This window comes from Physella acuta, unplaced genomic scaffold (assembly GCF_028476545.2).
Source record: "Physella acuta isolate Inbredline_101_S28 unplaced genomic scaffold, ASM2847654v3 ptg000812l, whole genome shotgun sequence".
NCBI lineage: Eukaryota > Metazoa > Mollusca > Gastropoda > Physidae > Physella > Physella acuta.
In genome coordinates this window covers 299,864-312,562 of record NW_026732330.1, presented here as the reverse complement: position 1 = coordinate 312,562, position 12,699 = coordinate 299,864, and the positions used below count along the sequence as shown (strand labels likewise).

Here is a 12,699-nt window from a genome sequence, read left to right as displayed (position 1 = left end):
TCCACAAAAACAAGCAACTAATGTATGTTGATTCATCAACTTGAAACAATGGTGAAAGCTTAATTTCATTCTAAATTTGTTCTTTAACATCTACAGACATGTCTGCTATAAGCCGCTGAATATTATTATTTGACAGAGCTATTTGTTGCATATTTACTGCACTGGAATGCCCAAGAAATAATTTCACCATCTTCCACATGCATGGTTTGATGAGATTTGCTCCTATTGTGTTGTTTTTTTTCTAATGCGACTTCATTTTACGCTTGCACTAATGCTGTGTTTCCTTGAAATACATTTCGTGTTCGATTAAGTCCCTGAAGTTTGCAACTAGCTTCATGCCGACGATAGAAATCCATATCTTTTTTGGTGTCTTCCGAATGACTCGTCTCAAAACAAAGTTAAAGTTTTGAAGGTTTCATAGACTCATGAATGAGTAAAACTTTGCACAGTAGGCATTGTTTTTCTCTATTTCATTTCCTGTGATGTTAGGAAAGCCGAATTTCAGATATTCTTCTAAATATATAATTGTTTTTCATTGCTAGGGTCTAGCCTACCACAGGGGTCGGCAACCTTTCGAAGCGGAAGTGCCAAAAGTTACACTTTTCAAAATTTCAATGGTTTTAAAGAGCCACTAACATTTTTTTTTATTTAAAATATTTTATTTTTTATTAAGATTATTAGTATTTGTTCAAAGAGCTGGAGAGCATCTTGATATCAAAAGAGCCGTATGCGGCTCGCGAGCCGCAGGTTGCCGACCCCTGGCCTACCAGTCGTGACACCCCCTCCCCCACTATAAAAGGGGATCTTATTTAAAATATTATTTAAAAAAAATTATAAAAAAAATAGTTATCAAAGATAAATTTCAATGAAAGTAAATGAATAATCAAGTACAACATTTTTATTATAGAAAAAAAAATCTAGAAATTTAAACTAGAATTTAAAATAAACTATTTTTTAAAAATATTTTATGAATTAGTCAATTTTTTTTTAGTTTACGTATATTTCATATGCAATTGTGTAATACATTTTGTAATTTTGCATTTAAATACTGAATTTTGCGATTTTTTTGTTATAAAATAGTTTTTCTTTTACTTAACTCCCTTTAAAAACTATTTCATTTGTAACATCAACATGGGAGTTAATTAAGTTTAACAAAAGTTTGGAAATTTATAAAACAGCAACACAGGGTTAATTTTATAATGTACATTTAATACACTTACTAACTAAGGGCCAGTGGTGGAACTACATTGACTCTAGAACCCAAAATCCATTTTAAAACTTTAGAAATAACATTTAAATTATTATAAAGGAGCCTTAAAAGCTACTTGAATAATTTCAATCGTTTATTTCATATTTTAAGAAATAAAGTTATTAAAATTCCATATTTACTAATCTAAAACTTGTTATATATATTAAAAGAAAAAAAAATTATTTATTAACTTAATGTTGTAAGTGTCATAATGAATGTGTCATTAGTAAATATAGTGGGGGGGGGGGCAATTGTGGAGTCTGGTCGATTCGGGTTTTGTCGCAAATGTCGAAAATGTAAGTGTATTGTCCGTTGGTTTTTCGTTGATTTTCCAGCGTGGTAACATCAAAGTCAGTTGAGCTAAAAAAAACACGTGTAAGCCCTTCCGTAATTGCGTTATAGAACGGACTTTATGCTAATCAACTGCCTATTTACGTGGCCCTTAGGTTTCTTTATAGACTGAAAGGTGGGGCAGTCTAGATAACGGGTCGGCAACCTGCGGTTCGCGAGCCGCATGCGGCTCTTTCGACGACCAAATGCGTCTCTCCAGCTCCATGCACAAACATTTATAATTATTTTTTCAAAACTTATTAAAATACTATAAAGAAAACCAACTTTAAACGGGATAAAAACACTCATCAGAGAACAGAGGGATTAGGTGAGGTAGAAAGTAGACGGACAGCTGACAGCCGCGTGGGCACCAGGCCCAGCCCCACAGCCTTGCTCTGACCAGCAAAGTGGCGACGGTTCCATTCTTACCAATGCCGAAAAGCCGACTTTTTCGAATATCGTCAGATTGGGAATGTTATTTTATACAGAATGCATTTCTCTATCTCTCAGTATGCATACATTTGATCTGAGTGACGTGGGTTTTTAGTTATTAGCTTCCTACGGTTGAGCTGAGTACTGGACAGTGGGGTACGAGTTTACCCTGGGCTTTGTGGGATGAAAGATAAACCCTGTGAGAACCAAAGGACAGAAGCGATCGATACAGTAATCAAACCGATACACAAGCCAGTTAGTCGGAGTTGGCCGTGCTGAGGGCTGCCTAGCTATGAGAGACACCTCCTAAGCTGGTGGTGTCGAAAAGAAAGAAAAGTAACAGTTATTTGCTTCTAAAGTGGATTGGGATCGGTCTATAATTATATTATTTAATTACTAATTGTATCATAGCAGATCTAGCTAAAATACTTTAATATGTCTTATACAAATTATTAGTATGTTTTTTTAAGTATAAATATTCTTTCATTTTTAAAGCTATTTATTTAAAATCAAAATTCAAATTTATAGGCTATATATCTAATCCTATTAAAATACTAAAATATTGATTTGAAAGTGTTAGTGGCTCTTTAAAAACTGGGAACTTTTGTAAATTGTAATTTTGGCTCTTCCGGCTCAAAAGTTTGTAGACCCCTGGTCTAGATATATGTTTTCCTAATTCCAAAGTGTCTTGTATGAACAAATAGCAACGAGTTGCATGTTTGTGTATCACTGACGGTGTGTTGGTTTTGTGTTTGTGTCTCAGTTGTGTTGTGTTGTAAATTAGTTTATATGCTGTTTCCCTGTCTTTGGTTGTAAAGGATCTTAAAGATTGATGTTTTCATAGTGACCTGAATCGAGGCCTATACTACCATTACTGTGAATATTTGGGTGGTAAATCTTTGTTGTAAATTTAATCTTTGGTGGTTTAGACTTTAGATGGATAATCTGTAGAAACATGAATGACCAAAGAAAAAAACACCACCTGCATATGACTATCCGGAGGTCCTTGAATAATTGCTTCCCACTGATATAAGTCATCTCCACAAACATGTTTATGTCAGTAGTATGATCTTTGAATAGGATTATATATATATATATATATATATATATATATATATATATATATATATATATATATATATATATATATTTATATATATATATATATTTATATATATATATATATTTATATATATATATATATATATAATATATATATATATATATATATATATATATATATATATATATATATATATATATATATATATATATATATATATATATATTAAAATAAATATCTTTAAATATATGAAATGATCTCATTTGTTTTTGTGTTGAAAGTGTCTACTATAAACATCAGAGTACTTGAATTTGTTTTGAATTGCTCAAATCTCTAGTGAACCCATCCCTCATTTTGTTTATAGTAATGCTGAAGTGATTCATGTTAATAGTAGCATTGGTTTCATTACAATATTTTTTTTCCAGATTTTTCGTAATTAAGTAATTTACCGCTCACCATGTCTTTATAAAAATAGTATTTGTTTTCAAAAAGAAACATTACTTGAAGCAAGGCAAAGGCTGGGTTTTCCTTTCCTGTCAGTTTTACATTTAGCTCGTCTATCTTCTTTATGATATCCACCACGAAGTTGAGTCTGTCATTTCAGAAAGGACAATTTAATAAGAAGTTTATTGAAATATTGAGAAATTAAATAGTGTAATAGAATATGTTTATTATTAAATCGTTCATTGCCGAGTGTTGCAGAACAATATTTGTATGAGTTTTAAAAATAAAATAAGATAATTATAAATAACGAGCCGGCCCGCGGCATAACATACGCCGCTATTTAGTTGTTGTTTTTTCTACTTTTCAGTAATTCAAAATTTGTGAATTCGACAGTACCAACGCTGACACTGAAAATATTTCTTTAAAACACTATAAGTAGCTCGTTAAGGACCATAACCGCCCCCCCCCCCCCCCAGCGTTTCAAATCTTTTCAAACTAAATTATCTTCCCCTAATAGCCGTCACTAAACCCGACTCCACGAAGGTAAACATAGTGTGAACCACATCTCACTTAGACCATGTAGGGGTGGGGATGGTAGGGAGCGCGTTTACAGCTTGTTTTCTAGCGTCTCCCAGAAGAGAATTATATATATAGATAGTGCATGGCGATGAAGAGCCGCAACTTGACATCAGGGGAGCCACATGCGGCTCGAGAGCCGCAGGTTGCCGACTCTGACCTACACCAGGGGTCGGCAACCTTTTGAGACAAAAGAGCCAAAAGTTTAAATTTACACAATTTCCCAGTTTTTAAAGAGCCACTAACATTATTTTTCCAATATTCTGGTATTTGATTAGAATTAAGTAAATAATTTTGTTTATTTGAAATAAATACAGTTAAATATGAACTAATATTGATTCATAGAAACACATGTTTCGCACAAAAAAGTGTTTTAGCTTGCTCTGCTATGATTAAGTTAGTTATCAAATAATATAACTATAGGACAATCCAAATACACTTTAGAAGCCAATAACTTTGTTTTTCTTTCTTTACGGACACCACTGGCTCAGGAGGTGTCTCCCATAGCCAAGCAGCCCTCAACTGACTAACTGGCTTAGATATAGGTTTGATAACTGAATCGGTCGCTTCTATCCTTCGGTTCTCACAGTGCTTATCTTCCACCCTACTTGTTCCCCACTGTCCAGTACCTGGCTCCACCGTAAGATACTAATAACTAAAATACTCCGGTAGAGGATGTATTCTGAATAAAATAACATTCCTCACTTAAAGATATTCGTAAAAGTCGGCAAGAATGGAATAGTCGACACGGGGCTGGCTACAGCACGGCTGTGGGTTTCAGAGGCGTAGCGACCCTTCCCGGCGCCCGGGGACAAACTTTCGAATTGCACCCTCCCCCTCTCAATCTTTCGATGTGCACCCAACCTCAAACTTTCGATTTGTTTTCCCAACCCCTTTTGGCGTCCCCTGAGGTTTGCGCCCGGGGACATATAGCCCCCACCACCCCCCCCCCCCTCGCTACGCCTCTGTGGGTCTAAGCGGCTCTCAGGTCTCCATTCACTTTCTACCATACCTATTCTCACTGTTCTCTAATGAGTTTTTTAACCCTATTTAAAATATATTTAAAATATATTTAAAATAAACATATTTAAAATATATTTAAAATATATTTAAAATATTTTTATGAGTTTTGAAAATGAAATAATACAATCATTAATCATTGTGCATGGAACTCGAGAGCCGCACCTTGACATCAAGAGAGCCGCATGCGGCTCGCGAGCCGCAGGTTGCCGACCCCTGACCTACACCAAATGACTAACACAATGTATGAAAAGATATTATTCTCAATATGGAAACATTAAATTAGTCACTGTACACAGTTAACTCCCATATAAAAGACAATGATAAAACAAAGGCCTGTAAGGGGAATTAATTTACGATAAAATTGTTTAATCAATAAAATGTGTAATCCTATATAAATAATACAATGTAAAACAATTTGAGTTAAAATGTTGTTTATTTAAGAAAAGTTCAAAACAGAAAATGGATATTTTTTTAAAATTTTACATAAATATCAATATTACATATGTAATATTTCTTTTTTAAATCACTTTTAGAAAATTTGAACAACCTTTTGATTACTCAAATACGGACTGTTAATTTATTTCTTTTTTGTCCTTAACATCTTTTTTTTTTATAATTCCCTTCAAAAAAAAAAAAAATTAAAAAAAAAAAAAAATAAAAAAAAAAAAAAATTATAATTCCCTTCACACAGTTTACTCCACTCGAGCAAGGAGCTCACTGTGCGGATAGGTCGCATTTTTATTACATGAAAATTACATGAAATAGCATACAATGTACAATCAATTTCACGTCTTTACTTTCTTGCCTTTAGACTTCAGTTTCCTTTCTTCAATCTGCTTTTCCGTCTTGATTCTTGTTACTTCCTGTTTCAAAATGTCTTTACTTTCCTTCATTTTGTCTTTTCTTGCCTTTCAGTATCTTCAATGATTTTGCTTATTTATTTTCTCCTTTTATTTTGCTTCTTTATTTTCTCTTTAACATTTCTTTTATTGATTCCTATAGAGCTTTGAGTATAGGTTCAATGGTGTCGGGACGGAACATCCTACCTAAGATTGCTCCTAGGTAGGCGTCGTCTAGCTGAAAAGAATTGATTATTAGCCACTCGTACATTGAAGCCACCTTAGTACAAGTACTAGGTGACTCTTCTCGAGAGCTATGTGCAATCGAGGGATGTGTGGGCGCAACACCACACGATCTTTTGCATTCGATGCCTCGATGACCAGCTTCTCAACCCGGCAGCCGGCCCTAAGCAGGGCTAGCCGACCAAATAAACCGATCAAAATTTATTTTTTTTTTTTTTTTTTTTTCAGTATGTTTCAAAAATTTATTTTGATCAGGCAAATCTTTCTTTTTAAAAACAAATGTTTGTTGGAGGTAGTGGTCATTTTGATGAGGACACTGGTTGTAGCTTAAAAACATCAGTACAATCCACATTTGGTGATTATGAGGCCCTGCATTTTTCAATTCAGACGACATTTTCACAAATTCGCTGCAGAGCATTAATTCACAGTTCATTTAAGTTCTTGATTGTATAGAAACTTGTTTTCCATCTTTCTGTGTTTGTGTTTTCTCTGCTTGTTCCTGGATCAAAGCATTCCGTTTTCTTTGGTAGTGCTGCCAGTGTAAGAGCTGTTGATCATCAATGAATTTGGCACATTGAGAATTGACAAGCTCCTTACGAAAATGTTCATACTGTAGAAGTTCTATCATGTGTAAACATTGGGGTATTTGAGAAATTTGGCATATCTTTGTTCTTTCCAGTACTGAAGGTACTTGAGATAGTTAATAAAATTCGGGTCTTTGAAGATGTTACGTTGGGCTAAAAAATTTAAATAATTGGGTTTTGCTAGACACTGGACAAACTCAAGCTCAATTTGAAAACGGGTTCTCTGTTGTTCCTCAGTTTCACCAAAACGCTTCTCTTTTCTATCCATTTATACTTTCTCGTATATAGGCCTACGTAGTATAGAGAAAGTATTGTAATCGTGCAAAAAAAAAATCGAGATTTTTACAAATCTCGACGTTTTACACCTCACTGATACGGAAAAACATAATTTTGCAATCTTGTCCGTATGTCTGTGTGTGTGTGTGTGTGTCTGTGTGTCTGTGTGTCTGTGTGTAAACACGATAACTTGAGTACCGTTACAGCTAGGTTGGTGAAATTTCATATATAAGTATTATATCAAAATCGTAGATCCGTATCAACTTTTGAGCGATTTCCGACAACCGGAAGTGGTACTTTTTCTACTTTGAATTTTTCAAAAGCCTATAACTTGAGTACTATTTCAGATAGATACATGAAATTTCACATGTAAGTAAAAGATCTAATTCTCTACCTTCTGTTAAATTTTGAGTAATTTCCGTTGACCGGAAGTAGTAATTTACGCTACTTCCGATTTCTCAAAAAACTAATGTAAATTTTTAAAGTACTAATAATATTGCGCACTATTACGCACATTTCGGTGCTCGCTTGGTGCGTAATTTTTTTTTCTACTAGATTTTATTCTATTTTTAAAAGTTTAAGTAAACAAAAATCATGTCTATATTCCGAGTTGACATCCCACGTAGTGTTTTATTATAATATTCGAGAAAGTTTAGGGAGATCACTCCCGGTTTATTTTCTACAATGTTTACTTCATTGTTTATACGACAAAATAACAAATGTTTCACCAGCAATTGTCACAGCCCATTGCATAAACAACGTCACAGTTTTAATTATAGGAAAATAATTTTTTTTTTTTTTTAAAGTGCCTTAAAATACACTGCCTCAGAATGTAAATAGTATTTTTATATTTCATGTACTTATTTAATTATTTTTTGTACAAACTTGAATTGCTTACACGTTATTTATGCATTTCTTAATATTTTATTTGACAGTGAATGTTTTGAGTTTCTGTTTGTTATAAAATGATGTTCTTTTAGTTAACTCCCTTGAGTATAATTTTTGTTGTTGTAACATAAACATGGGATTTAATAAAGTGTAATATAAGTTTGGTAATTTATAAACGGCAATACACGGCAATTTTCATACTACATGTTCAATACACTTAACCCATATTCTGCTAGCGTCCCACTTATGGGACGCTTGCAAAAAAAATTGCTAAAATTTATTAAAAACTAGTTAAAACACAAATTATGTTTCATTGTATTTAAAAATAGCTAGACTATTGAATTTGTGTGTGTTTTGTGAAAAAAATTAATTTAGAAAAATGTTATAGTGCCGGATTTGCAGGACTTGTCAAAATGGCGGAAAAAAGAAAACATGCGCACAGGAAAATGCATATCTTCTAAAATATTAACATTTTAAGCGCAAAATACATTTGAAACTTGTAGCAGTACCATATTTCTATCTGATAAAAATTTAAGAATAACAATTTTTTTTTACTACTTGGTTATATCAAGTGTACAACAAGCGTCCCATAAGTGGGACGCTAGCAACGAATGGCCCCATGTAGATTGTTACACAAACGTCACATTTATTGGACACTAGCGAGAAACACAGATGAAAATGTTTATGTTAAATGGTTATTTATGGTGAAACAATTGTTGACTTTGTTAACTGCTGACTTTGGGGTGTTAAGTAGTATTTATAGATATTTAACTATGACCTTGACCTATATTTATGCAGATTGTTACACAAATGTCACATTTATTGGACACTAGCGAGAAACACAGATGCAAATATTCATGTTAAATGGTTATTTATGGTGAAACAATTGTTGACTTTGTTAACTGTTGACTTTGGGGTGTTAAGTAGTATTTATAGATATTTAATTATGACCTTGAGCTATATTTTCTTATATATTATTGTATTAAAAAATTGCAAATATTGAAAAACTTACATTTTATTTTTAAGTTTTCAGAATTACACTTATTGAAGTATTTAATACCATTGAATACAAACTAATTTAGTATTGCTGTACATTTACTAGCGCTTGATATTAAAATTATAACAAAACAGAATAATAACAATGGCCACGATTTAGGTGAAATGATTAAGTCATGGGGGTTGGTTAACTCTCTTCATATAAGAGAGCTTAAGCTACATATAGCAGAAATGTGAATTAGCTGTATACAGTTGTCATGCCCCAATAATATTTCCCTCCAAAGGTTCCCGATACCAGTTTTACTTTGTTAACTTTTTAAGGAGATTCCTGGTGTTAGATTGGGAGCTGTTCGCATAGTGAGGTGCATACATGGATGAGAGCCATGAACACTCAATACAATGCCCCAGAGACGGATCTGTGCCCTAGAAATAAGATGTCTCATGAAGTGGCGTAGCTAGGATTTTTGGGCCCCTATGCAAAAAGTGTTAGTGGGCCCCTCAGAGGCGTAGCGACCCTTCACGGCGACCGGGGACAAACTTTCGATTTGCACCCCCCCCCTCAGACTTTCGATTTGCATCCCCCCCTTAGACTTTCGATTTGCACACCCCCACCCCTCAGACTTCCTAATGTACGCCTGTGAGGGGGGGGGGGGAATAGCAAGGGTAACAAAAGAGAAGATGGCTGGATGACATCTGGGACGACCGGATCATCTTTTGCAAATTCACTGAGGGCAGAGTTTCTTTCAGGCATCATTTCGGAGGATGGGGGGGGGGGCTCTGCCCCCAGAACAAAATGGAATTTATATACAAAACATACTTTTACCAATGTCCACCCTTCCCCTGAAATTTAAGTCCCCACCCTTGAAAATATCAAGTACTCCCCCCAAACAATCAATTATTTATATTTAATTATATTACAGTTTCGATGAATAATAACAATATTTGTGATCAAATGTGTATAATTAGATGTACTAGTCACAGCTTTACTTATTTCCAAGTGTTGTTCACTTTGATGGATGCTAGATTGAAAGAAAACTAGACTTTTGAACATAATTTCTCCATTTTAGACCATGGTATGGCTAACCCAATTGATCATTATCAGTATTATTTGCTGTCCTAAACAATGTACTCATTGGTCTAACAATACAAAATCAGTATACAGCTTAATTTTCGCGTAATTAGCCATATTTCGTAATAAATGATTTTATTTTTCAATAAATGTACATGGGGCCGTTCGTTGCTAGCGTCCCATTTATGGGACGTTTTTTTAAAAATCGATATTTAAAAAAGTATTGATTTTAAAAAAAAATCCATAGTCATTCCTTCATTCAGTGCCCAAAAGCTAAACCATATCAAAAAATTATAAAAATTTGACACCTTGGGATAATATGGGTTAATAAATCAGGCCTAGTGGTGTACTACACTGACTCTAGAACCCCTAAAACTATTTTAAAACTCTAGAAAACACATTTAAATTATTTTTAAGGGGCCTATAAAGCTACTTGAATAATAAACAATAAAATGATAAAACAATGTTTGTTTACTAATGTAAGACTAGTACTAGTAATCATATGTACACGAGTACACATTTTCATTAAAACAATAACTATATCACATGACGACTTTTTAGGACCTTCCGTTAATTATAGTACGCGCTGTGAAATAGTGTGTTGTATTTAATTAAAAAGATAACTTAACATGTTTAAAAAAAAACTTTCTGCATAACCATACGATAATTAAATATCATTAATTGCATTCAAATTAAAAACGTAGAACGTGTTTCTGTCACGAAAGTATAACAACCTGAATTTGACCTAGCTAATGACTTACACTTAAACAAGAAATATAACATGTACATGAAACAGATTTAACCAGATTTAACCAGATTTAATCATGAAACTACAGCTACATATTCCCGTCTCGCTATTGGATGTTTTTTGAATGGTCAGTGAATGTGTACCCTATTAATGTTCGAACTGTAAAAGTTTGAATGTAACACAAACTAATGTCACATATAATCTAACTACACCTGTTATAGAATGTCACGCTATCCAAACTATGTGCAGGACTGTTTATGAATACATTTATTTTAAACCGAATATTATTTGTTCATTTATTAATTTTGTAAATAAAGTTACTTCAATTATTTTTGCATATCTGTTGTAATGAATCTGCCAAAATCATGCCATTCTTAAGAGAAAGCAAACATAATTTTACCATACAGGAAAGTGATCTAGATAAATGTTACAAATTAACAAAAATAACTACCACCTCTCCTATACCCATATATTAGTCGAATTGGAGTTCCCTCACGCCGTCTCACTGACCCACGGCTACCCCTTATGTGCTGTATATTTTAACTTAAATATTATTAACACAATGTTGGAACTGCAAATAATAAGTTATATTAAAATATTCAACAAAATTCGTTCACACACCAACGTAAAGTATAATCCAATGAGCAATTCAACAATCCCGCTGCTGTCAGTAAATTAGCAAACTGTTATGGCGAAACATAAGGATGTACGTATGTACGATAATTGAATCAATGAATCACATCGATTATGTAATTAAATTGGCGATGTATTAAATATTCATAAATGGTCAAATTTCGACTGCACACAGTTAACTCCCATATATATATATCAATGTAAAAACAATAGCGAGTAAGGGGAAATAATTTAAGATTAAATTGTCGAATCAATAAAATGTGTAAGCCTATATGAAAATAACAATGTAAAACAATTTAAGTTGATTTGTTGTTTACGTAATAAAAGTTTTAAAAATATATATTTTTCTATGTACTTTTACTCAAATATAAATATTACATTTGAAATATTGTTATTTTTTTAAACACTTTTAGAAAATTTGAACATCCTTTTGATAAGTCTAATACCGACCCAATTTCGATGATTTTAAAGAAGTTATTCCAGTTACCGAATTTTGTCTGTTCAGTACACAACTGAAGTAATACTGTAAACTAAAATAAGAGTGTGAAAGGGCCTGCATTTAATTAACTACAAGTGTTATTATTATTGTACTTGTATACTGCTCTTCTCATGCAGTTTTCCTTTCTTTTAAATCTGTCTTTAATGAATTGAAACTCATCATCATTTTCTTTCTGAACAATAAAAGCACAAAACCATTAAAAAAATAGATATATTGTCTGTTAATTAGTGATCAAACAAGTAAAAAAAAATTGTCTGTTCAGTTAAACTTTTAAAATTTGATTTCAAATACACGCTATAATGAACAATAACGGTTAAAGTAGTTGAATGATACAATTGACTCAAACATTTTCAGATTAAACTCAACAACTACATGAAGAATGTCCAGCAAAGTGTAAGCTGCAATAACCTCGCCACATCAAGAGGAAGACAAAACCTCAATGAATATATTATCATAAATTAATTCATTAGTGACCAACATATTTTTTTTTCCAAAGTACACAGTGTTGAAACCTGGTACATTTCCTCGGGCTGTTTTGATGTCAGCACATTGCACAACACGACGAAAACACCGTCTATAAACAATACACTTCTCACTACATAAAAAAGACAAAACCTGGTACATTTCCTCGGGCTGCTTTGATGTCAGCACATTGCACAACACGACGAAAACACCGTCTATAAACAATACACTTCTCACTACATAAAAAAGACAAAACCTGGTACATTTCCTCGGGCTGTTTTGATGTCAGCACATTGCACAACACGACGAAAACACCGTCTATAAACAATGCACTTCTCACTACAT

The 12,699-nt window shown here is 33.1% G+C and overlaps 1 protein-coding gene across 1 annotated transcript; it reads right to left on the bottom strand.

Moving 5' to 3' along the window:
• Positions 1-6,632: 6,632 nt before the first annotated feature.
• On the bottom strand, positions 6,633-7,051 carry LOC131951419 (mediator of RNA polymerase II transcription subunit 31-like). The gene is made up of 2 exons (XM_059313828.1): positions 6,931-7,051; positions 6,633-6,820 (listed from the first exon to the last, which is right to left on the bottom strand). The coding sequence occupies exons 1-2, from the start codon at positions 7,049-7,051 to the stop codon at positions 6,633-6,635; spliced, it is 309 nt and encodes a 102-aa protein (XP_059169811.1).
• Positions 7,052-12,699: the final 5,648 nt, after the last annotated feature.

Bases quoted from the DNA above. Each gene is read 5' to 3' on its own strand.
- LOC131951419 (XM_059313828.1), bottom strand. From the start codon at position 7,051: ATGGATAGAAAAGAGAAGCGTTTTGGTGAAACTGAGGAACAACAGAGA. The intron at 6,821-6,930 runs GTAACATCTTCA...TACACATGATAG, and splicing joins TTTAAATTTTTTAGCCCAAC to AACTTCTACAGTATGAACAT.